Source organism: Antechinus flavipes, chromosome 2, assembly GCF_016432865.1.
Source record: "Antechinus flavipes isolate AdamAnt ecotype Samford, QLD, Australia chromosome 2, AdamAnt_v2, whole genome shotgun sequence".
Classification (NCBI taxonomy): domain Eukaryota; kingdom Metazoa; phylum Chordata; class Mammalia; order Dasyuromorphia; family Dasyuridae; genus Antechinus; species Antechinus flavipes.
Window position 1 is genome coordinate 330,562,670 of NC_067399.1, and position 27,121 is coordinate 330,589,790.

Consider the following 27,121-nt stretch of genomic DNA (forward strand, 5'->3'; position numbering starts at 1 on the left):
TATAAGTAATAATTAACCATGTATATCATGTAACCATGTAAAAATGTATAATATAGATATAAAATTTAGTAACAAAGATTTTTTCCCAAATTCAAATCAATATAAACTCATAAAGCAACAACATATTAATATATCAACTAAAAGGTGAACAAAATAGACAATATTTTTATTTTACAGCAAAAATAAAAATCATACTATAAACTTTTGAAAGCAAAATCATAAATTCAAAAAAAGGTAAACTGTTTTGTATTTTGTGAAGATGGAAAACTGTTTGAAGAAGAATGTGATGAGCGTTGATCCTGTTCAAATGAAAATGAAAAACTAAAATCATCTCTTCCATCTCCAAATGTATGAGTTGAAGGTTCTGATGAAAACGGGAATGTAAAAGTATCTTCTCCTTCCAATTTTCCAAATAAGCCTCCTGAGAAAAATAAATATGAAATGTAAAATATTCATATAAAATATTAAACTGTGGTACATCAACTGCAACAAACTAGCTATTACAATAAAAGTCATAAAATTTTTAAAGTAAACTTTTAAAATTATTTGATTCTTTTCTCGTTTTAGTTTAAAGGAAATTATTAGATATTGTTTTTATTAATTCTCATTATAGAAAAAAACATAAATAAAATATAAATACATTTAACCATAAATCCTGATTTTACATAATAATCTTTTGATGTTCTGACTATATAGACAGTAGCTAAAGATTTTTTCAAAACACTTCAAATTTTATTTTATTTCATAAATGGCTAATTTAATTAAGTAGTAGATAAGTCAAGTCTTTCATGGTTTCTTATAATTTTAAAATTTTAAATACTTCCAAAGGAAATATGGATTATTTCAAATACATAGAGTCTCAGAATTGGGAAAGATTTCATAGACCTGACCTCTTCGTACTTGATAAATGGTCATCTAGTCTTTGGTCATTCTACTTTTGGATAATTCTAGGATTATCTAAAATTAAGAAATATTCATAGAATAGCATGTTGAATATGGAATCAAAAGATCTGGTTTCAAATCCTATGTATGTGACCCTATCAGGCAAGTCACAACTACGGGATCAGTTTCTTCACCTTCAACAAAAAGCTAGATAACCCCTAAGGTCTCTTTAATTCATCCTTAAGTGTTTGTCTCTTTACAGCTTTTATTCAGTGCACAGCTCTTTATATGATGATTATTGTAATTATCATTGTGCTTAGAGAATGCCTACTATGTGTTAAAGACTACTCAGTGTCAGGCACTGTGCAAAGTTCTTTACAGATATTTTCTCAGTCCTCACAATAACCTTGGGAGGTAATTGCTATTATTATCCCATTTTACAGGCAAGAAAACTGAAGCAGACTTGCTAGTAAGTGTTTGAAGTTGTATTTGAATTCAGGTTTTCCTGATGTCCAGTGCGCTACTCACTGCACCACATAGTTACCTAATCTCCTTGTTTATCATTATCTTCTCTTAAAAGTGGTACATAGTACTAACATAATACTTCAGATGTAGTTTGACTAGGGACCAAGACATAGTAGAATGGAGCCCCTCTTAATGTAACCTAAGATTAAATTTATTTTTTGGGCTGAAATATCATACAGTGATCACAGAATGAACTTAAAGGACATAGAACTTTCAAAGCTTTTCCAGAATCACTATTGTCTAGTCACATTTATTCATCTTGTACTTGTGAAATTGATTTTTTAAAATCAAGATATAACATTAAATTAATCCCTATTAAAGTGAATTGTATATTCAGCCCAATATTCTGTTAAAATCTTTTTGAATTATAGCTATTCATCCCAGCTTTGCGCCATTTGAAAATCTGGTAAATCAACATGTAAATCAACAATACATTTATTGAAGTCTTAGATAAACATGTAAAATAGATCAAGGTCAAACACAGACTTCCAAAGCATTACCTTCCAAACTGATATCAAATCATTTATATGTCCATTCAATTAGAATGTATGGTTACATATGAATAATAGCAAGCTCAATCTAAAATCTATATTTTTTTAGACTTTAAACTAGACCAAAAAGAGTTCCATGATTCGCGATTCGAATCTGGGAGCCCTGAATTTAAAAGACAACACTTATTTCCTCTTTCTGTCCAAGTGTTCTGCAGCATTTCCTAGTTAAAATACTACTTCTGTTTCTATATCCATTGATCTTTATTCAAATTATCCACTGTGATTTTTCCCTCCAATTTCTTTATTTTCTGAATTTGGAAATATTTTCTTAATATAGCTGGAAAATACATGATTATGGACTTCATTTCCTACAGTGATTGGACCAAGATGAGAAATTCTCCACACTACATTTCTTAGAAGAGTATATATCAGCGTACATCATGATGATATTATCTGAATTTGAGGCTAATTGAGTGAAGAGGTTTTGTAGTGCAACACAAAACCTAAAAAAAAGCACTTCCAGAAGGTAATGTGAGAGTGTGATTTAGGAATAGGCACTTTGTTGTGCCACGTTCCCTTTTATTGTCCTACCTCAGTTTCCCTGAATGGTTTTGCCTCAGTTCTTTGAATTGTTGTGGCTCAATCCCCCCCCCCAGTTGCAAACCCCTTTTCCTAATCATTAGGGCTGTAGAGATCTGACATTCCAAAAGTTAAAACTTCAGATGTCCTACCTCAGATACCTAATTGGCATTCTCTATCTCTCCAGATTTCTTGACTCTAATTTGGCTGAAACCTGGCCTAGATAAAGAACATTGGCAATAGTGACTGCTGAAATCTGATCAGTCATATTTAAAAATTTAGAGAGGACAGAAAAGATTTTTAGAACAGAGAAAAAGTAATTATTATCTCAGTTTTCGAAAAAGGAAGCAATAAAGTCTACTACATATAGGCCAATGAGATTGACTTTATTCTTGAGAAAATTATAGGACAAACCACTAAGGAGATGGTTATTGAATATCTAGAGATATAAATGAAAATGATAATGAACTAGAATGATTTCATCAAAAATGGGTCATGCCATACTAATCTTATTTTCTTTGTTTTGACAAGATAACTAAATTAATATCTAATCAAGAGATAAATCTTTTCAGTCTTACCTTAATATTTCTTATATCAGTTCCTTTTCTCCATGCATACAAACTCAACTCTGATTCAAAACTTTATCACTTCTTTCCTAGACTTTTGAAGTAGCTTCCTAACTTGTCTTCATTTATCCAATAAGGTAAGAGTAAAATATTTTGCAAACTTAAATAAAAAGTTATATATTGAAGCAGAAATATGACTTCATTGCTAGCAATACAGCTAGGCAACTTGTCAGTAACTTACAAGCTTAGAGAGTTGTTGGAAATACTATAGAGTTAGTGACTCACCCAAGATGACAGGCCAATATATGTCAATGATGGATCATCTGAATGCAGATCTCCTTGACTCTGAAATCACCTCTTCACTATGCTACATGGTCTCTTACAAAGCTATATAAATATCAGCTACTATTATTTGATTCTATTATTTTTAATCAGTCTCTTTGCTTCTAGTCTCTCACTTTCCCTAAAGCTGCCTAAAATATCTTCCTAAGATTCAGGTCTCGTTCAAAAACTTTTGTTGGAGACTCTCTAATACCTCTAAGATAAGGTACAAATTGTTCAACCTTATATTTACGACCTGTTATAGCCTGACTCCTACCTACTTTTTCTAGTTTACTACCTCCTACTTTTTAAAAACAATATTCTGGTCAAATTAGCTTTGCCAGAATTCAAAATTACAATTCCTGCCTCTGGGCAATCACCCAAGTATAGAATACATGACATTCTCATCTCATCCTTCAGAATCCTTTGACTTTCGTCAAGGATTCACTTAGGTGTTACTTCCTTCATTAAGCCTTCTCAGATCCCCACCTCTACACTCTCCTTCTCAATTTGCTTTGCATTATATTTATTTGTTTATATATGATATCCTTATTAGCTCCTCTAGTACTCTAAGGTAGTTTTATTTTTGTCTCTACATTCCTAGTGCTTAGATGGTACTTAGCAAATTTCCCAGCAAACAGAAGACATTTATTAAATATCTGTTGAACTAAACTGAATTAACTTAAATTAATTTTAATAAATAAAAAATCTCAAGTCAAGGCTATTATATTATAAATTATATATTATAAAATGCTTACCAATATCTTTTTGTGAGGATACAGGATTTAAATTTCCAGAAGAATAATTTTCATCAAACTGAAAAATAATTTCCATTAAATTTAACTTGTAAAAGTAATATGAAATACTTATAAAATACATATTTGAAACTAAGTACAACTGTAATCTAGTTCTTTCTTCATGGTTTTCATACTGGATTTAATCCTTGTAAAAATTTGGGTAAAGAGTAAGAAAAATAGAACAATGAACTGGTCTTCAAGCTGTACCTCATAGCATGAAGTACATTTATTTGAATATTGATGCTATTAAAGATGTAATTATTATGTACTAAATGTATTGATTACAAATGCTAGCTAAGTATAATTACAGCTTCATTCAATTCTATCATTCTGAAGGAAGGGTTGTTGGATCAAACGCTCGAGGTAGAATGATACACACAGTATAAGAGTAAAATTAAAACCTTGGAAAAATTTACACCTAGGCCCTGTCTATAATTTCACAAAATTGAATTTATATGTATATTTCACAAAATGGGAGAATTAAGCAAATGTAATTATAATGTAATGTAAATGTAAAATTTAAAATACATAAACTGAAAGGCAAGATAGAAGAAACATAAACTTTTAAAATGATATCATTACTCAAAATACTTGTGTAACTCCCCTTTTGGAATTGTCTCCATACCCTTTATTCTTTTGAATATTCTTTGTGGGAGCAAATGTTCATAATTTAAGAATGGATTTGGTTTTCTGAAACATCTAAAACTTATTCAACACAAAGTATTCTGAATAATAGGATAAATTATCAATATAGGTAAAATATAAATTGCTAAACAATTCCCCTACAGATAAGGATTGTCTAAGTACATGAATGGCCAATTTTTAAGAAGGAAAAATATAATCAATAACCATATGAAAAAATTTTTGAAATCACTAATAACAGAAGAAAGATAAAACTAAAACAACTTTTCGTTTCATCTTGCATATAAAATTGGTTAAGTAAGAGAAAGGCCAAAACAGTAAATTTTGGAGGAATTGTGGAGGTATGAATTGGTCTACCCTTGCATTGTAGAATGTATTTGCATAATGGTCTAGTATAAGTATTTTTAAAAAGCAAATTGGAATTACCTAGAAAAATCACTAACCCGTATACCTTTATAATCTTTATAACATGTAATCTTTGGTCAAGTGATAATATAACTGAACACATACTCCAAAGAGATCAGAGACAGAGAGAAAGGTCTTATATATTCATATATATTTTTAACAATATTTTTTGTGTTAGCAGAGAATTGGAAAAAATGGGTATCTATCAATTAAGACAATACATAATTTAAAAGAATAACAATTCTGATATTACCTGATCTGGTAAGTTTTCATTTCCAAATTCAGAAGACTCAAATAAATTAAATCCAGGTGATATAGAAGAACCCATAAGAAAAGAAAATGTCTGTGGTGTCCTTTGTGTTTTGCCTTCAAATCCTATATTTCTAAGCCTATTGTATAAACAGACAAGTTATTCTTATAAGCAATTTTAAAAGAAAACCATTCATCTCTTATTTAAATTGTGAACAAACCATTAGGCAAACTTTCTGATAAATCAAGCAGTAAGCATTTATTGAGTGCCTAAGTACCTAATACTATTCTAAGTACTGGGGAGATACAGAACATAGCTTCAGTGACCTTATTACTAGTTGGGAAGACAAGAACAAAAACAATAAAAACAATAATTAAAAAATGCAATGATTAATGTGGTACAGATTGCATGTGTGCCAGAATTTAGAGAAGGGAGAGATAAGTAAAAGTATGACCAAAAAAGTCTTGATCTGAGCTTTCAAGGAAAAATTAAATTCAAATAAATAGGAAGGGGAAGGAAAGAACATCCCAGGTTGTAAGAGCAACATAAACAAGTACATGGTGAATAAAGGAGAGCATGATGTGAAGGGAAAATAATGAGGAGACTAAATATAGTATCATAGAATTTGAGAACTGGGAGGGAATGCAACCACCATCCAGTCTATCTCATACATAAAGTAATTTTCCCCTATCACATATCCTACAAACATATGGATAATCAAAAGAAATGATATATTGTGAAATGATGGGAAATAGAGGGTCTTGAAAGCTAGTCAGAGAAGTTTGGTTCAACTATCATATATAGGTTCTTGAACAAGAGAAAACATACAAAAATAATATTTTAGAGTAATTAGATTCATGGTCTCTTCCGCTAAAGACCTAATCTGATGTTTTATGTAGCATGAAGGTTACCCTGGATTATCAAAAGCTATGATAATTTAAGAGAAAATTCTGGCAGATCTCATCAAACTGGAAAGGCTTCACAAAAAAAGAACATATTATATATGTCGTCTAGATTAGCCTAGCTAAATTCAGAGATATTCATTACCAGGTTGGCTTCAAGGGAATCAATTTTTCAACTACATCACCTACTTGCCTTGATGAAGAGAACACTCACATGGACAAAATGAGAGGTCACTGAGGTATTGAATTAAGTTCCATAGTGACATGAATTATTTGATTTAAATGTTATTTGATTAAATGTTATTTAAATGTGGCAGGCAGGTGCCACAGTAGATAAGAGTACCAGGCCTGGAGTCAGGAAGAACTCATCTTCCTGACTTCAAGTCTGGCCTTAAACACTAGCTGCATGACAAGTCACTTAACCTTATACGTAAGGCTTTAGTTTCTCATCTGCAAAATGAGCTGGGTAAAGAAATGGCAAATCACTATTGCATAAAAGGCAGCTAGATGGCACAGGAGAATTGTGAGCCTGAAGTCAAGAAGATTCATCTTCCTGACTTCAAATCTGGTCTCATACATTTACTAGCTGTGAAATCCTGGGCAGGTCACTTAATCCTGTTTGCCTCAGTTTCCTCATCTGAAAAATGAGCGGAAGAAGGAAACAGCAAACTACTCCAATATCTTTGCCAAAAAAATCCCAAAGGGGGTCACAAAAAGTTGGATATGGCTGAAAATGACTGCATAATATATTTCTGACCACTAGTTAATCCATTCCTCTCATGTTTTACAAAGAAGAGACTAGGGTCCAAAGAGGTTAAATATTTGGCCAATATCAATTCCAAATTAGTAAAATCAATGAAAGTTACTTCTTTGTGCAAGGCACTTTGCTAGATACTGAGAATACAAATGCAATGAATAAACACAATGAATCAAACAATCTCAACTATCAAAACAGAGCCAGGATTTGAATCCAGGTTTTTCTCTCTAAATCAAACATTCTTTCCTTAATAGTACTAGATATGCTATTTATAAAAATAAAAAAAAGAAATTAAGAGTATAACTATTAGCAACAAATAAGCAGAAATAATTATCTTTGTGGACAATAGGGTGATTTACTTAAAAAATCTAGAGAAATTTTTTTAATGATAAAATGGTTTCAGGAAAGCTGCAGAAACAATCTAAAAATTGATTTTATTTTTATTTGATATTTCTATTTGAGCAATTCTGGCATCACAGAAGAAACTATTACATTAAATTAAAGAGTAAAAGAATTATTTATTTGGGCCTGCTGATTTATTATCTCCATAGTATGGTGAGATTTTATGTGAATGTTTATGTGATATGTAATATTACTTGATATTTCCAATGCAGTGCCTAACAGATTACAACTGTAGTTTCATTTTCACATGGTACAAAGTAGTTGGGATTCCTCAAAAGGTTGCATGATGTGGATTCATTTGCTACTTATATGGAATGGTATTTTTTTCTTTTATATGAAATCAATTTATAATAGGTCAGAGACTAGAATTAGAAGGTATTGATATAAAGAAATCTCAAATGAGGAAAGTCCTTCCACTAAAGCAGATCAGAGCTTGAGCTGCAAATTAAAGTCTTTGAGCATTTCTTAGAGTACTGAGTTCAGTGATTTGCCCAGCTAATCTGCATCAGAGGCAGGACCTGAATTCAAGTCTTCCCATACTTGCTCTTTCAAGATAAGTCCACCTAACAGGAAATTTAAAGCCAAACATATTAAATAAGGGACAAAGAAACACAACTTAATTTTAATACTGTCTGATACTTTGATCTTGGCTCCAAAACTTATCTGCTTTTGCCATTTGTTTCCTTAGCTACAAAAAATGGAGAAGACCATTCAACTTGTTTAGTTCTTTGGAATTTTCATATGAAAATCTTTAAGTACTAGAGTATATTGTTATATAACAATTATGCTTATAAATTAAAGTATATCTTTGATACAAATAATGAAACATTAAAGGAAAATAAAATCTTACAGTTCAGATGAAGGACTTTTAGAAAATTCTAGTTTCTCCACACATTCAGGTGTTCTCAAAAATTCAGGAGTTCTTAAAAATGGAGGCATTTCAGGAGTGCTTGGAAATTTTTCAGTGTTTTCTTCAGTTTCATCATGACTAACCTCTACTAATTTGTCCATGTGTTCTGTGTGGTTGTCCTGTCAATTCACAATGCATAGAAAACTATGGATAAATTTTACAGCATAAATGAAATCACACAAATATTTTGAGTCATTATAAAGAAATAAATTATTGGGGCAGCTCGATGGTATGGTAGATAGAGCATCAGCCCTAAAGTCAGGAGGACCTGAGTTCAAATCCGACCTCAGACACTTAATACTTCCTAACTGTGTGACCCCAGGCAAGTCACTCAATCCCAATTGCCTCAGCAAACAAAACAAAAGCAAAAAGAAAGAAAGAAATTAATCAACAATAAGAAGAACAAAAGAGTCTGAAAACCAACTCAAATGGCAAACATTAGATTTATCAATCAAAACCTTCTGGCATAGAGAGGTAAAACTAGTTTAAATATAAACTGATTTGTAGGATAGATCCAAGATGGCTGAATAGAAAGAAGTAGCACAAAGTGTTTTAACTCTATCAAATAGATCTAGAAAATGCACCAAGGCTGAATCCTAATGAGGAAATCCTAAATAAAGTCACAGAAAATCATTTGGGATAGAAAAGTCTGTGGATACTAGAGACAGGGTCTGGCTAGGAGGCCCATGTACTCCAGAGCATAGAGAGAAAACTCTGCCTCAGAGCAAAAGGAGGTCTCAGACCCATCCTGGGCACCACAATAAAAAAAAAAGTGTCAACTAGCAACTTTGTTATTTATTACCTAGTTCCAAATCACAATTTCAGGCCTGGTAACTGTATTACCAGGTAGGAAGGCCTTGGACTGTTATGGAGAAAGAAGTAGATAAAACCATAGAAAAAATAACTAGAGTGGCAATCCCAGACTTAAGGGGATTTGTATATTTGTAGTTCTATTATTTTAAATCAGCAGAGGTTCCTGCATGGACACTCCAGCACCAAGGAAAAGAAAAGTCTCAGACTCATATCAGACTACTTCAGTGGGGACAGATGCCAAGTGACAGCTTTGTTATACACTACTCAGTTCTAGATCACAGATTCGGGTGGACTAAGAGGGATTTTATGCACCAGAGTGGTATTTCTAAGTAGAAAGGCTCTGGATGGTATACAGAGAAAGGAACTCATTCAGAAGCAAGCAGCAGTAGTTTCCCTCAGACCCTAAGAACAGAACAAAGCATTTCTACCAGCGCAGAAATCCCAGACCAAAGGGAGCTGGTTAAGCCCAATAATAGTTTACTGTTGCTGAAATCCAAACCTATTATCAGGAAGTTGCAGAGCTCAGGTAGAATAAGGCAATAGCTGGGTGAGGGTGGGGGTAAGGGTGGCAATCGGACTTTATACTGGTTCACATCACTTTGGGAACACTGAAAACTTGCAAATTCATAGCTTGAGTTGTCTCCCCTGAGATCCTGGAATATTTAACTTCCAAGAAAACAGCAATAGGATTAACCAAGACCTTTCCTACGGAAAAGCATAGAATCTAGCCCTAACATCAAGCCTGAAGCCTGAAAGCAACTGGAAAAAAAATCACACCATAAAAAGTTATTATAAAAGTAATCTTTAATGTCTCCAAAACACCTAAACAAAAAAAGAAGACCCAGAATGGGCACAAATTCTACTACATCCCCTAGAAGAGATGAAAAACAAGTTTAATTTTTTTTTCTAAAATTAATGAGACCACAAGTGGAAAAAAAAATCCCACTGAAAACAAAATTAGAATAGAGAAAAAGGAATTAGAAAGAGAATACCAGCATGGTGTAAGAGGTACAAAAAATGTTGCCCAAGCAACAACTTCCTTGAATATTAGAATGAATCAAAGAGAAACCAATAGTTCCATAAGACCACCACGGAACAACAAATTAACAAAATCAAAAGACTGAAAAAATATAAAGTATCTCAGAGCAAAAATAAAGTGATCTGAAAATCAGATTGTTGTGCCAGTTCCCTTTTATTGTCTTGTCTCAGTTTCCCTTAATTGTTCTGTCTCAGTTTCCCGTAATTGTCCTGACTCAGTTTCCCTGAATTGTGTTGCCTCAGTTCCTTGAATTGTTCTGCCTCAATCCCCCTGGTTGCAATCCCTCTTCCTGACCATTAGGACTGAGCTAATTAGGACTGTAGCTGGCCACTCTGATATTCTACGAGTCATAAAACTCCAGATGTCCTATCCCAGATACCTAACTGGCATTCTCTATCTCTTAGATCAGAGTTCCTGGCTCCTAACTCCTCTTAAGTTATCAAGAATTTATGGTCCTACCATGACCCTGTCAGTCCCTGGAAATTCCTGCCGTTTACAAGTATGCGGACTCCCCCCTTTCTCCCTTACCTGAAACATATATAATTCATTGGAATCTCATATCTGCTGCTGAATTCTCGAGACGAAAGTATAATTCAGCCTTGGGACCAAAATGAATCCTTTGGTCCCAGAAAATCTCTCCCTTTCAGAAATCCAAATAAAATATTAAAAATTCTCTAATCTCTATCTTGCCTCAGTTTCTCCAGCATTACAAGATCAAGGAAAAAAAAAATAAGAATCATTAGAATATATGAACACTGTGACTAAGACAAGAGGCTAGACAACGTATTTTTTAAAATCTTAAAAGAAAACTGTCTAGAGTTCTTAGAACCAAAGTGGAATGAGGTTTCTGAGAAAAACTATCAAGTAAAAATTTCCAGGGGTACTATAGGCAAAATCCAATTTGCAGGATGAAGAGTTTCCTGGGGCAAGATGGAGATTGCCAGAGGAGTTCAGTTGGGTGGGAAATTGAAGGGTTAGAGGTTCACTGAGGAAATGTAGCAAGAAAGGTAAAAAAAAAAAGTTTCTGGTAGGGTGGAATTTCAGCCTTAGCTTTGATCACAACAATTTAGACTAATGAAATAAGACGCTTTCTCTCATAGTACTGTGAAACTGGAAAAAAAAAAGGAGCAACATTCTAAGAACCTTAAGAGAGAGAGAAGCATGATGCTGGAGAGCTCCCTATTGTTGGACTAAGTACCCAAGGAACAAAGTTGGTGTTGGGATGCCAATAGTTAGACACTTATTATAGAAAATACATATACATATATATGCTAAGAAACAGAAGACAGAAGGAATCTGAATCCAACCATATAATGAGGAAATATAATTTTGCAAGCTTTTAAGAAATCTGAAATAAGGGAAAATAACTGAACCAATGGAGAGAAAGCACAACTAAAATTACCCAAAAAGAGAACTGAAAAAAGACTGATAACTAACAATGCATAATTCCTACTTCCCCAATTTTATGAAATCATTATGAGATTGATCTATATAAATTTGGAGGATATCCTTAATGAAAATCTGATAATATACAGGCTTTTCTATAGCAAATCACTTTTTTCACAACACACTAGTGACTGAAAAATGGCGAAAAAACAAAATCATATACATTTATTATTGTTGGTTGATTATTTTAAAAATTACTCTTAAAGAAAAACACTAAACTAATTGCCATAAACTTAATGCTTACTTAAATTATACTTTATTATAATATCTAGTTTTAACAGCAACTGCCTATGTTTAACTGTCACAGAAAAATTTTTGGATCTCACATAACAAATCAGGCATGATTCAAGTTTAAGCTCCAAATATATTTCAAAATGACAACTTCCATAATAAGGAAAGCCTTTACTAACTTCATATTTACTATATAATTCTGCTCTTAATTAAGAGCAAGAGTTTCTAGCCCTAGCCACTGCTTATTGGAAAGATAAGTAGGTAAGGAATAATTTCCAGATTATATACAGATAAGTAACACTATACTTATTTTACATTCATAAACAGGAGCTGATATATTTAAACCAAATATTTAAAACTGAATTGTGGGTTCTTTTCAAAGTCAGTTTAATAATTATTTTGTTTTAAGTTCTTAAAGCTATTTAAGCTTTAAGTGCAACCAAATAATTACTTACTTGTGGTAGAACTGCTGAATCTTTTAATTCTCTTTCAGTTTCCTTTTTTCCATACTCATAGTCTGTGTTTATTAACCAAGAACATACTATTATTTGCATAATATATTAACTTCTTAAAAAAAAGTTTGATGATAAGTGAAAATTAAAGGTTCTACTCTCATAGATTTACAGAGCTGCTCTTCCTTTCCTATGTGAGTTATTTATGTGCTTCCAAGATATAGAACCTTCTGCCCTTTTTAGATGATATAGGAATAAGACATTATCTAGGCATATATTTAATGTACCTAAATAACAGCTTTCCTTAACCCCTCTACAAAATTGTTACAGAGACACCTTTGATTCTAACCCATTTCTTTATCCTCCTGGGCAAAACAGAATGATTATGAGATAAAGACGTGATTTTTTTCCCCTTCACCATATACACTACAAATGACACCATTCCACTGCTTTATGACAAACTAATCTTTCCTACACTGATGGAAGGAGATATAAACAAAATATCTGACCAAATTATTTAAATGAATTTAATTCAATGAAAATAATAAAACATTTATTAAACAAATTATAAGTACAAGCCATGGTATTATTTGTATTTTTCTAGTGCCTTTACAATACAATAATATGATATTTTTAGAATACCAGTATCAATACCCATTATTTTATAGTCAAATAGATAGGAAAATATAAACTATACAGGCTAGTGAAAAGTTATCATTGTTACCTTTTATTTTATTGAACTAGTTTTTAATAACTGTGGAAGCTCAATTAAATAGAGGGCCTAAAAGCCAAATGTGCACAAAAATAAAAAATAAATTGGGATATATCAGAAAAAATAAATTTATGAGTAAGAATAATAATTGAAAAAATTATAATACAAATAACATTTCTTCATCTTATCCTATCAAATATATAATAAATTAAATACTTTAAAAAGCCATTATTACTTGCACAAGGTAAAATCTAAAAATAACTTGTTCCCATTAATTCATAGGAAAAATATGAACAGCAAATACCTGTATTTCCTTTATCAAAAGTTTGCTTATAGTTTGATTGTTTCTCAAGACACGATAATCTAAAATGTACAAATATAAACTTGTTATTTACTGAGTTATTGTTCATTTCAGTAATTAAAGCATTTTCTAATTCTAGAAAATTACCTGAATTGCATCAAGTTTTGCGTACTTTTATGAGCTGAAACTTGAGAATATTTATTCATCACAGAGACATCAAATTCCTGCACAAAATAAATACAATATTTCAAGTGAATATACCAGACTGTTACTTAGAAATCTGACCTATCTTTCCTTTTGATTTGGCATTGCTACTGGAATACCCCTTAGTTTAGTAAGGATCAATATACTTTGCTTGGGTGCTAAATGCCAGTCACTGTCTATGCCACTGCTGCTATCTATTTGTCTAAAGAAATTCCATCAAAAGTATTTTCTATATTTTCTATGACCTCAGAAATTGTAAAAATCAATCAACAACTATTCTTTCTTTGACACCAATTCCTGAGCCGGATATCTCACTCTGGCAAAATACTGGGACTTAAAATCTATTGTGCCTCTTAATATTGCATTTAACTGTAACACATGCAATTTAACAATGCATCTGGATCACTTTCTCTTGGAAGACAGGAGAGGAAATGGAAAAAGGGACTGAAGAATTAATGCCTTCTTATGCAACTCAATCAAATTTTGTTTATTTGTTTTTTTTCTGAGGCAATTGGGGTTAAGTGACTTGCCCAGGGTCACACAGCTAGGACGTATTAAGTGTCTGAGACCAGATTTGAACTCAGTTCCTTCTGACTTCAGGGCAGGTGCACCACCTGGCGGCCCCCAAACTCAATCAAATTTCAACCAAGATCTGGTCACAAGTCCAAAGAAAAGGAAAAGATAAGATTATTAATCAAGAGGCAAAAGAAAATTGGAAGATTTCTGCCTGAAACTAATAGATCCATACTTGTCTCCTCAGAGATACTTGTAGGAGGCAAAGCCAAGATGGTACAAACAATTCCTTTCCAATACTGTCTCTTGCAAAAGTAACAGTAATATACCTGACATTTTTCGACACATATCATAGGTATCAAAATAAATAGTAGTACGTAACAGAAAAAGGATGATTAATCTAATGATTAATCCCAAATTACTATTACAAAGAATAATCATTAATAAATGGGAGATCTGTAGAATATGACATGTTGCCCATGAAAAAACTAAGGACATTTAAAATGGGTACATGATTTGTTGTTCTTGTTTAGTCACTTTTTAGTTGTCTCCAACTGTGGTTTTCTTAGTAAGGATATGACAGTGGTTTTCCATTTTCTTCATCAGCTTATTTTACAAATGAGGAAACTGAGACAAACAAAATTAAATGATTTGCCCAGGGTCACATAGCTTGTAAATCTAGGCCAGATTTTAACTCAGGAAGAGGAGTCTTTCTAATTCTAGACTTGGACTCTTTACTATGTCACCTAGCTACCTTGTTAGTTACACACGCACACACATTAGTGAGTTGATTTATGTGTGTGTGTATGTATGTAAGTTGGCATGCCAAGTTTGGACTATACACATTCAAATATGCCCTTTTTCATATTAATATTATCATTTTTAAACCAATACTTAATTATTAATGTCTTTATAAAAAAACAATAGATACCAGTATTTCCTTTCTCTCTGGTCTGAAGTCAATCCTAGCAAGTGTTGAATGACTTGATGAACCTTCTTCTTTTTTATCTAGGTTATAAATAATTAAATTTAAAATTTTTCCAAAAGTTCATATAGCATGTGCTATCAGGTTCAACTAAGCTTGTAACTCAATAAAAAATAAACCAGTTTTACATATAACAGTGAATTAAAAGTGATATACCTATAAATTGTAAAAAATGTTATGTAATAATTGGGCCCTGGCGTACAATTAGACAAGCCTTTACTCTATAAATACAGCTAGGCTCAGGGTACAGACCTGTAATTTCACCAGTATAGGAAATTGCCAGATAATGAAACATCCTCTACCAGTGCAAGTCAGCATCTCTTTGCAACTCAGAGTCTTAGAATAGAGAGTCAGTGAACTTAAATTTTTTTAACATTTGATAACTTTATATCACCATTGCTAGTTTTCTTTATGATGCTATGGATTTTTATTTTATGCATTTAAAACCTAAGAAGGGATTCATACCCTTCACTGATTTGTCAAAAAGGTCCATGACACAGAAAAATTAAGAAGAGATCTATCCTAGAGAAATGGCTATAACATCAATCAAAAAGGTAAGTGATTTGTCTAGTCTCAACCTATATGAGGCAGAAACAAAATAAAAATTGAGAACTTTCTGGCTTTTGGGTCAGTTTACCATATATAATCTCTATCTCTATAGTAGTTATCTTTGTTATGAATCCAGTAAACCTGATTACAGTTCCTGGTGAAATAAAAAGAAGCTGACAAAAGTTTAATTTACAAGCAGTATAAGACACAGTGAGGAAAACTGATGTCTCTACTTAGAGATATAGCAATGACATGGGTTAGATGATTTGCAGACCCATTATAAGAAGCCAGTTTAAAAAGTATTAAGGGGCAAATCCCTAGCAGCCCAGAATACTGAAATTCTGCTTTCCTAAATTAGAATTAAATTATTCGATTCAATAACCACTTAATGAGTGCCTATTATATGCAAAAACATTATGATAACGTGCTGGAAATGTTGCAGTTCAGTTGTTTTTTCAACATATCTGACCCCATTTGGAGTTTTCTTGGAAAAGATATAGGAGTGGTTTGTCATTTTTTTAACCAGTTGATTAAGGCAAATGGGGTTAAGTGACTTGCCCAGGGTCACTTAGCTGGTAAATGGGGCCAGATTTGACCTCAGGAAGGTATTTTCCTGACTCCAAACACACTATCCACCATGGCACCTAGCAGTCCCTAACGGCACAAAGATAAAAATACAGTTCCCGATCCTGAATTGCTAACACTCTCTATAATTTATCTATAGTTTGAAATTCAATCATACAACTTCCAAAAGAGAATAAAAATTACTTCTAATAAATATAAAGATTTCCTCTTGGCAATCTTGGCAATTGTTGAACCAGAATAGTTTCTGGCTGTGATTTTATTAGTGTCCCTCAGAAAAAGACAGAGGTGTTTCACCTTTCAAGATTGGTTAAGATGACAGGAAAAGATAATAATGAATGTCAGAAGGGAAGTGAGAAAAATGGGACACTAATACATTGTTGGTGGAGTTGTGAATTGATCCAGTCTGGAGAGCAATTTGGAACTTTGCCCAAAGGACCATAAAACTGTAAACATAAAACATAAAACTTACCCTTTGATCCAACAGTGTCTCTACTGGGCCTGTATCCCATAAAGATTAAAGAGGGTAAATGACTCACATGTATAAAACATTTTGGTAGCAAGGAGCTGGAAACTGAGTGGATGTCCTTCAGTAGTGGAATGACTGATTAAATTATAATATATGAATGATAGTATGAATATTATTGTTCTATGACAAATGATGAGTAAGCTGATTTCAGAGAAGCATGGGAAGACTTACATGAACTGATGTTGAGTGAAGTGAGCAGAACCAAGAGACCACTGTACACAGTAACAAGATTATTTAATGATCCACTGTGATGGACTTGGCTCTTTTCAATAATGAGATGATTCAGATCAATTCCAATGCACTTGTGATGGAAAATGGTATCCACATTCAGAGAGAGAACAATGGAAAGTGAATACAGATCAAAGTATATAGTATTTTCACCTTTTTGTGGTGGTTGTTCGGCTTTTTTTTATTTTTTATTTTTCTCGTGTTTTTTTTCCCTTTTCTTCTGATTTTTCTTGAACAGCATGATGAATATGGAAATATGTTTAGAAGAATTACTATGTTTAACCTATATTGGATTGCTTGTTGTCTTGGGAAGAGTGGAAAGAAGGAAGGAGGGAGAAAAATTTGCAACATAAGTTTTTGCAAAGTTAAAAACTATCTTTGCATGTATTGAAAAAATAAAATACTATTTAAAAAAGAGAAAAAGAATATAAAGGTGCTTAAAACAGGAGGCTCATTTTCTTTTTTACTTTCAGGAAAGAGCAAAGAAACATCTTCCTAAGCCTAGAAGACAAAAATAAGCTCAATGTATTTAACTGAAACTTATCAAAAGGGTTTCTTATTCCATTTCAGTTAAAAGGAAGAGAAGAAAAATAAGAGATTGACTTGTAAACATAAATTTTACCTGTTCCTCCTGGTTCTGAGAAATGTCTATCATTCCTTACAGGTCTTACTAAGTTCTGATAATTATAAGGAAGAAAAAGTTGACTACTTTGAGGATTCTCATTTAATACACGAAAATGTCCATGTTCTTCAAAAATTCTAAATAGAAAATCCAGTCAAAATATTAAAAATCAGTCAAGTATAATAGGATTTAAAATAGAATTAGAAATATCCTGAGAGGAAAAGCATTAGCTATGGCATCAGAGAAGCTGGGTATAAAATACAACTTTCCTGCACTATGTGATATTGGTAAATCAAAATGCTTTCAAATGAAATTTACACACACACATATATACATTATATTTCTTTTATATATCTGTAAATATTTTACTCCCATTTTAACTTTATAATCTGACTAATTCTTTCCCTATATCTGACAAAACAATACACACTAATGGATATAGGAAAGCCTTAGATCAGGGGTAAAGGAACATTCAACTTGCAAGCTGTAAGGCCTTCAAAATCATCTGGTAAGGCAACTCCAGGCAATGATAAACTTAAAGCTAGGTACAACAACCTCTCACTGCTTGAGTTCTCTAAGCTGATAATTTTATATGACCCATGAATAATGTCATAAATATCTACATGATCCTTGGCAGAAAAAAGGTGCCCCCCTCTTGCCCTAGATACAGAAAATCCTTCTACAATCACAGATCAGTCCCTTCTCCCCAAGAGCACTGAGGTCACATAATCAGTATGTGAGAAGGAGAACTTAAACTTCCTGTTTCTAAGGCTGAAACACTCTGCTGCACAATACAGGGCATTGTATAATTTTACAATCAGAATATCTTGTTTACATAAAGTAAAATTAAATAATTTACCTTCCTTTAAATTCTTTTGTTTTTTCTAATTCTTTATTTTTTTCTTCTAGGACTTCCAGAAGGTTTTTAGCTTCAGAAATTCTTTCAATCTCCTAAAGATTATAAAACCCAACAGCATCAAAATAATTATTTCTGGAAAATTCTGAAACTAAATCAAATCTGCAGCAATGTAATAAGCATTAAAATTCTGCATATAACCATATTACTATTTTATCTACTTCTAATCTATAGAAGTTTTCAAAAACTGAATCTAAATCGGGAAATTGAAAAATTTTCCCATAGCTTTTGAAAAACTTCTACATTAACTTTCCTATAAATAGAAGATTAGAAATAAAAGACTTGGTTTCTCCCATTTGTTTAAAAGAAAATGGCAGGCAGGTGGTGTGTACTTTTAATCCTAGCTATTGGCAAAATTGAGCCTAAAGATCTCCTCTTTAGCTTGGGAGTTCTGCACTTCAGTAGGTTAAGCTAATAGGATGTCCATTCTAAATCTGGCCTCAGTACGGTGAACTCCCAAGAGAGGGAGTCACTAAATTGCCTGAAGAAAGTGTATCTAGCCTAGGTCATAAACAAAGCAGGTCAAAACTCATATGTTGATCAGAATAATAACAGCCCCATGATTGACCCTTGAATATCCAGCTTGGGGAGATAGGGAAACAAAAAGAAAGGAAGAAAAAGAGAGAGAGAGAGAGAGAGAGAGAGAGAGAGAGAGAGATAGCAAGAGATTGAGAAAGAGAGAGAGAAAGAGAGAGAGAAAAGGAGAGGGAGAGGAAGGGAGGAAGCAAAAATTTCAAGCTTAGGTTAAATTATTATAAACTACATAGAATGAGTACATATATATGTATATATACATATATACATATATATATATATATTATTTGCAAAAACAAAGCCATTTGAACTAGTCTATATGAAAATTCAAATAAGGCTTTTATCCCATGTTCAAAAAAAAATAACTAAACAAAGGCTTAAAAATAATATAATGTTCAAAAAAACCTTAATTACAGCAATACATTTTTTTTTTTTTGGCTGAGGCAATTGGGGTTAAGTGACTTGCCCAGGGTCACACAGCTAGGAAGTGTTAAGTGTCTGAGGTCACATTTTAACTCAGGTCCTTCTGCATTCAGGGCTGCTGATCTATCCACCACAACAATAATTTTTAAATTTAATTTTTTAAAGTGACATCATTTCTGATTTCAATAAAGGGATTTATTCTAAATTTAATAGCTTTTAAGCCCTATATCAAATGTTTCTTCATTTTAGCCTACTTTATAATGGACCATTTAAAAATATAGATTATAATTTATATATGTATTTATGTATGTATATACTTATATATATTTAATTCTAAATTAGTTTACATTAAATATTTACATCACAACAAGTACCTGATTTCTTTCCATTTCTTCTGTTTCTTCTTTCAGTTTAGATGCTTTGTGGATCAAAGTTGAAGCACATTTAAGGAAGTCTTGAGTTTTAATTCTCAAATGAACACTTTTGTGTTAAGGAGTCATCATTTTAGGAGTACATTTACATCTTTAGATGTAATTTTACATAACCAATTTTACATAAGATTATTTGTGAAAATTTAACATTTTGCAGTTACAAAAACTTTAATTAAGCCTTTAATTAATATATCATATTTTCATAAAAAATATTATTCTGGTATATTGAAGTTCAGCACTTAACCTCGTTGTGGAACCATAATTCCTTAAGGGCTGGCATTATTTTTCTGATGTATATTGCTGTCACTACTATATTATTCACTTTAACATCTTACTAAGTTAATTTCTCTAATGGGAAAATACACAAGATCCTACTGACTACTGTTCATAGACTATAAAAGGCATTTTTATAGAGTAAAATATCACCTTAAAAGTTCTTCATCAAGCTATTTGCCATGTATATGTTCAGATTAGATAAGATGCATACAACAACAGAAATCATTTTGCTTCTTGATTCTGTAATTGTCACTACCAATGCACAAAACAAGAATATTTGTCTTCAAAGGTGTTTATTGCCTTTATCATTTTAGGTATCCCAATCAAGAAAAATTTTCTATAGAAGGTTAAGTGTTAAGAGTTCAACTCAACATTCTACAAAGAAAAAACAGAGTGGATGAAGAATGCTTATGATATGCAAACAACCCATTGAGTTGCTCCTTTGGTATGTATATCTTGGACTATTGTCAATGAATGATAATCAGACATTCTTGCTAATTAGAGTTTGGACCAATCAGGAAACATAAAAAAAGCAGGAAGTGAGGAGTGAAATAGAACTTCTATTACTTTAAAAAGCAATCAATATAACTGAAGTCTTTCTCTCAATATGACTAAATATATAAGAAACTGTGTCACTGGAAGCCATATAGACTATATCATTTTATGTCTTCTTGAGTTTGCTTCTCCTAAATATTTACATACACACATATGTAAACATGCACAGCATATATATATATACTGAGAGCTTTTGAAACAATTAAATTGAAAAAAGTCTATCTATTCATTGTTAATGAAGTAATAATTACTTATGGTACTAAGTGGAACATTAAACATTAAAATTCAAAAATATAATTAAAAATTAGAAATGCAAGTTTGGATACATTTGTAATGCCCATTGAGAAAGTGATTTAAAAGGAGCAGGCACTGAAAAACAAAATTATATTTAATATTAAGTCACAGAATTTTTTGTAAAGACAATTTATTAATAATAAAGCAATTTTGTACCTGAAAGTTCCAGAAGAACAGTTTCCTTAATTGTACATTGTTCATTACATGCTAATATTTGTTTTTTAAGTTCTTCCACTTGTGTTTTATCCTTGTAATACTTTTGAGCAAGAGGAGCTTCTGAAAACTGTAGCTGGTAATGCTTCAAGACATCTTTGCATTGTCTCATCTGATCATGATATACTTTTCTGTTAAAACAAGATAGTGGGAATTAATAAATAATATGAAAGTTACATACATGAATAAGCTGGCAAATAATTAAGTATGTTATTCAATTAAAACAAATATATTCTAATTATGCTCCTCTGTACCAGATATAATCTCATATCACTTTGGAAGCATTATTGAATTATCTGTAAATTTACACTTTTAAAATATCAGCAAGATGGACTTTCACTACACACACACACACACACACACACACACACACACTCACTTACAATCTCTTCTCTATTATTAATAATGCCAAATCCCAGTTCCAAGAGCTTGCCAGCTTCTCTCCTTCAGCTACTGTGCTGGCTGACCTCATCTACTCATAAGTGATCGAGACCTCAGATCATATTTATTCCTCCTTCCCGCAAGGCACATTTTAGACAATATATGCAGGCATATAAAACCTAAACAAACAGCATATTCTTTATACTGACAATACAAACAATCCAAAAGAGATAGAAAAGGAGGCTGCAAAAAGAGACCAATGTGACTATATAGGCCACCTCAAAAGTTTTAGTGTAGTTTTAAGTTTCAGCAGCTTTTAGTACAAAAGACTGTACTAAGTCTTTTGAAGCAGTGCATATAGTCAGATAGTTAACAAGCATTTATCAAACACTTACTATGTGCCAATAAACACTGGGGACACAAAGAAAAGCCAAAAGCAGCTTCTGGTTCTCAAGAAGTATACATTTCAATAGTGGAAACAAAATGTAAATAATTAGGTACATAGTAGATGAACAGAGCATTCCAGACATGGATGATGGCCAGTCTAAAGGTAAGGAGGCAGAAGATAAAGTATAATGCTCAAAATCACTGTAATTGGATTGTGGAGTATATGGAGAAGAGCAAGATATAAAAAGTCTGGAAAGATACAAAAGGACCAGATTATGAGGAACTTTAAATAACAGGGAGGATTTTTTATTTGATTCCAGAGGTAGTAAGAAGCCACTGGAGTACACTAAGCAAGAGGAGATTCAGACTTCCCTTTACTTAAGAAAAATCACAGCCCAGAGGCTACTAAAGTTAGAATGGGAAAGAATGGCAGCAGGGAGACTAAACAGTTACTGTAGTAGTCCAGATGATGAGACCTGGGTGAGACTGTGGTTCTATGACTAGAGAGAAGGTAATATACATACATGGGAGGCGATATAAAAGTAGAAATGTCAAGATTTGGTAATAGAATGACAAGTCAACAATAACACCAAGGCTACAAACTTGGGGTGACTGAAATGATGATGGCACCTCAAAGGGAACTTACAGTAGAACTTGGAACTTAAAAAGACGTGCAAAATATGAAAATATGGACAAATAATTGAAAAAGATTATTCACAAAAAAAGCGGCAGGGTCTTATAAATTTGTAAAATGTTAAGCTCTAAAGCTCAGAACAAGTTGAGCTGACAATGAAAACCAAAGATAACAAAAAAAAATCTTTTAAAGCTATATTAGGGGAAATAGAAATGTTGAAGAAGAAATAGCACCACTCCCTTGGATACATGGGATTACAATGAACAAGAAAACAAAACTACTCTGTTTTATCTTCTAAGAAAAATAGCTTTCGGACTGGAAAAAGAAAAAAAAAGCATAATATGATCTGAGCCCTCATTGAGAATCCTGGAAATTACAGTTTCTCTTTGTCCTGGGAGGGAGTGGACAATCTATCCCATGATAGTGTGAGATGTAATAGTTTCTGTTTCAAGAAAAGCTTCTCAATTACTATGCAGAAGAGAAAGAAGAAAAATGGTACAGATGAAGCAACCAGACAGAGAAATAAAGCTAAAGAAATGGTGTTGAGAGTGTCCTAGCTTTACTAAAGAGCTGGCATCTTTTTCCACTGAGGAAAGATGAGACTTCTGTGGCCACATCATGGTACGCTCCTGAGAATGAATTTGCCCTCTGCCAAAAATTCAGACTTTGTTTTTCCCTCTCATTCTAACCAAAAACACAAATGTTTAAATTCAGAGTTTTCATTAATTAGAAATTGTTTCATTTGCTATAGTATTTTAAGGTAACTTTCCCTATATAATGATAAAATCGACCTTTAATTGCTTTTGACTTGTGTATATCATTAATCACAAACAGAAAATAATGGAAGATGCCAATGACTGCTTTGGTTTACATAAAATTTATAATCCAGAACAGAAGAGCTGTACCTTTCTGTCCAGTAGAGTTAGAGGAATCTCTAATTTGGGTCCTGACCTTAAGACTTGATTAATAACCTGCATTAATCAGATACCCAGAGTAAAAGAAACATTAATCCAGCCTTGGTACTCATACCTCATCATTGTCCTCTGCCCCTCTAAATGGAGGATAGGGCCATGAACTCCAAAAACTCCAGTTAAGGAGGAGGCTCCACACAAACATCTTATTTTCCATCTGGTTACCTTCTCAAGGGATTTTTCTTAAGTTGCCCATCATGCCTCTGCCAAAGTACCTTCCTGGGCCTGTCCCTACCCTACCACTTCTCAACTTAAAGACATTAGTCAAAGTATTTTTGCTACACTGATTGCCAATGTTGTTTATGAACCCTTTCCTAGGAGCAATGCATGGTATCTGGAAACATGGAAACTGAAGCACATTGGCACACAGAGAATCCCAAAGAGCAGTAAGGATTCCCAAGATGACTATGGAAAACATTCCTGGCTCATTTGACATGGAAAGAATCCACTTTATTTCTGGATCTGTGGACTGATTCAAATATATTAAGATCTGTGAATAAAAAGAGATGCCCATGGTTTGAAAACTGCATGCCTATATTTATACGCACTCATGTACTCATCTTCTGACAATGTACATGTGCTCATATTTCATCTAAATGTCCCATATTTTTAATGTATATTTGGCTTTGCTCCAAGGACATGTGTACAAAAACCCTAAGGAAACCTTGGGTACAGAGATCCCAACAGTGATGCCAGCTGTCATTTTTCTCTCACATTTACACAGCTTTTGTAGCATACCCTTTGGAAATCATTGATCTACAGCCTCAGGATTCAGTTGCTGAACAACAGAAGCATAATAACTCACAAAGAAGTACTAATACACTTTTCAAAATTTCCATGAGCACAAAATATTTTCATTTCCACCAGAATTCTTACAACTTTCTATTTCTTATTATTAACAATTAACAATTATTTTAATTTACTGATTTGAATTGGCATTGTACAGTACTTGTCTTTTTCAGTAGTTTCCTGGTCATTCTGAAATTGGTCCTCCAAACAAACTTCATGTTTATGAAGAATATCATATGTTGGCATCCAGCTGTGGAACAATTTTATGTTCATGAAAAGTGTATCAGTTGATAGTAACAAAGCTAAGTTTTAAAAAATAGATGCACCCAATTAAAGGTGTCAATTTTCTTGTCCTTATGATGACTTTTACAATTTCACAGAGTTAAATCGCCTGTGGGCTTAAATAAGAGAAGATAATTTTCCATTCCCTATTTATGCATCCATACACAAGTGTGTTTTTTTTAAAGAATATTTCCTTTCATATGCAAACTAATTTAGAAATGTGAATAGAAAGAGGCAAATATGAAGAGGGTGGCCTAAGGAAAACATTGCTATGCTCTTTCAGTTCCAACATGTCTTGGCTCCTTTCTACCAGTTAAAAACTAGTTTTTCTTTATCACCACACAGCTGAGATATTAACTTAACATTTCTTTTAGGACAGCTACTTCAGAGAACTGAGTAGGAAGTAAAGAGAGGTTTTTTTCTAACCTACTGAAACTTAGAAAGGCTTACTGCACCTTCCCGCACTAAAAAGAGTAAACTAAACCTAGTATCTGTGCCAGACAATTAAAGAGTGAAATGACTACAAACTTCACCAGAAAATCTTTTTTTTTTTTTTAACATGGCTTAAGGGAAAGTGGGAATGGGGTGAAGCTAATATGAAAATCTCAAAATGATCTTATCTTACAGTAGTTTCCATTTTAAGTATCAGATAGATTTTACCCATTATCTATTGCCTACTGTATCATCTCATTGCCACATCATAGTGTCCTAAAATTCTCATAAATGTAGCTTTCTGTCTTTTTCCTATGTTAATATGTAGATCTTCTTCCATTTTCCCAATATTCCTTATGTAAGCCTTGCAAAATATTCCCCATTATTTTTTTTTTTTTACTATGAGACATCTAACCTATAGTGATCCATAGTCATAATAAAACACTGAATATTTTTTAAGAAATAATTTTATTTTCAAGCACCGGATATCACAAAAATTCTACAGTGAGTTGCAAATAATAGACACTCAATATTTTGACATAAAAATGGGTATCAATAAAATAAAGCAAATTAAAAATTTTGTACTGACAATATGGTTATCTGAGAAAATGGATAGAAATATTTTAACCTAAAAGAATTAATTACTGGATGTAGAAACTAAATGTTGAAGGAATTTTAAATTTCTTGAATATTTGTTTAGAAAAAACTACTGCATTTAAATAGCATTATCTTCATTAACAAAGATCCTGAAAATAAATAGAGACAGATTATTTCTAATATTTTACTCAAAAATAATTTTGTATCACCTAAATTATCTCAAATTTGGGAACAATAAGGTTTGATTTAGTGGGGTCTAAATTAAAGAAATATTGCTGTACGTTTTTATATTGGTAAATAACTTTAAAAGTTTATACTTGACCAGTTATTATATTTGTCAAGGTAGAACACTTCCTTATGCCCCTAAAACTTCCAGAGACAAACTTTTAGCTATTATCCTTATTTAGAAATCTTAAATAAAAGAAATTAATAGCAAATATAAAATTTTATTTTTATAAAGTACTTACTTGGTACAGTTTTCCTTCACATATTTGTTGTGCTTACGGCAATGAGCAATTTCATTATCAATTGAGTTTATTTTGTCACGTAGAGAAAAAATACTCTTCTTTTTTTCCTTTATATTTTTATAGAATACTGAAAATAGAATAAACATATTTTATTTACTCTTACAAGAGAACCAAAATAAACTTATGCGCTAATTGACCCATATTTTTTAAAAAGTCTTATTACAATGTAGCAGTCCTTTTGTAGTGGTAAGGAACTGGAAACTGGAGTGGATATGCATCAGTTGGGGAATGGTTGAATAAATTATGGTGTATGGATGTAATGAAATATTATTGTTTTATAAGAAATGATGAGCAAGATGATTTCAGAGAAGCCTGGAATGACTTACATGAACTGATGTTGAGTGAAGTGAGCAGAACCAAAAGAATATTGTACACAATAACAACAAGATTATGTGATGATCAACTGTAATGGACTTGGATCTTTTCAACAATGGGATGATTCAGACTAATTCCAATAGATTTGTGATGGAAAGTGCCATTTGCATTCAATGCAAATCAAATGGAAAATGAATGCAGATCAAAGTATAGAATTTTCATCTATGTTGTTCAAACAACAGTTTGCTTGCTTTTTTTCTTTCTAGTGTTTTTTTTCCCCTTTTGATCTGATTTTTCTTGTGCAGCATAATGAAGATGGAAGTATGTTTAGAAAAATTGCACATGTTTAATCTATAGCAGATTGCTTGCTGTCTTGGGGTGGGGAGGTAGAGGAGATAAAAAATTTGGAACACGAGGTTTTGCAAAAGTGAATGTTGAAAACTTTTTTGCATGTATTTGGAAAAATAAAATACTATTAAACATAACTTTTATATAAACTGGAAAACCAATAATATTTAATGACATTGAA

The 27,121-nt window shown here is 32.3% G+C and overlaps 1 protein-coding gene across 1 annotated transcript in view; it reads right to left on the minus strand.

Annotated features, from left to right (window-relative positions):
• Positions 1-224: 224 nt before the first annotated feature.
• C2H14orf39 (chromosome 2 C14orf39 homolog) overlaps positions 225-27,121 on the minus strand; it is a 28,288-nt gene continuing 1,391 nt past the window's right edge. The window contains exons 3-17 of the mRNA XM_051977772.1: positions 26,218-26,344; positions 24,600-24,689; positions 21,221-21,408; positions 21,097-21,139; positions 19,883-19,988; positions 18,495-18,586; positions 17,636-17,772; positions 15,072-15,148; positions 13,571-13,647; positions 13,427-13,485; positions 12,414-12,475; positions 8,370-8,548; positions 5,462-5,597; positions 4,123-4,180; positions 225-421 (exon numbers count right to left, since the gene is read on the minus strand). Coding sequence (XP_051833732.1) covers positions 225-421; positions 4,123-4,180; positions 5,462-5,597; positions 8,370-8,548; positions 12,414-12,475; positions 13,427-13,485; positions 13,571-13,647; positions 15,072-15,148; positions 17,636-17,772; positions 18,495-18,586; positions 19,883-19,988; positions 21,097-21,139; positions 21,221-21,408; positions 24,600-24,689; positions 26,218-26,344 — 1,628 coding nt within the window. The remainder of the gene's footprint in view (positions 422-4,122; positions 4,181-5,461; positions 5,598-8,369; positions 8,549-12,413; positions 12,476-13,426; positions 13,486-13,570; positions 13,648-15,071; positions 15,149-17,635; positions 17,773-18,494; positions 18,587-19,882; positions 19,989-21,096; positions 21,140-21,220; positions 21,409-24,599; positions 24,690-26,217; positions 26,345-27,121) is intronic.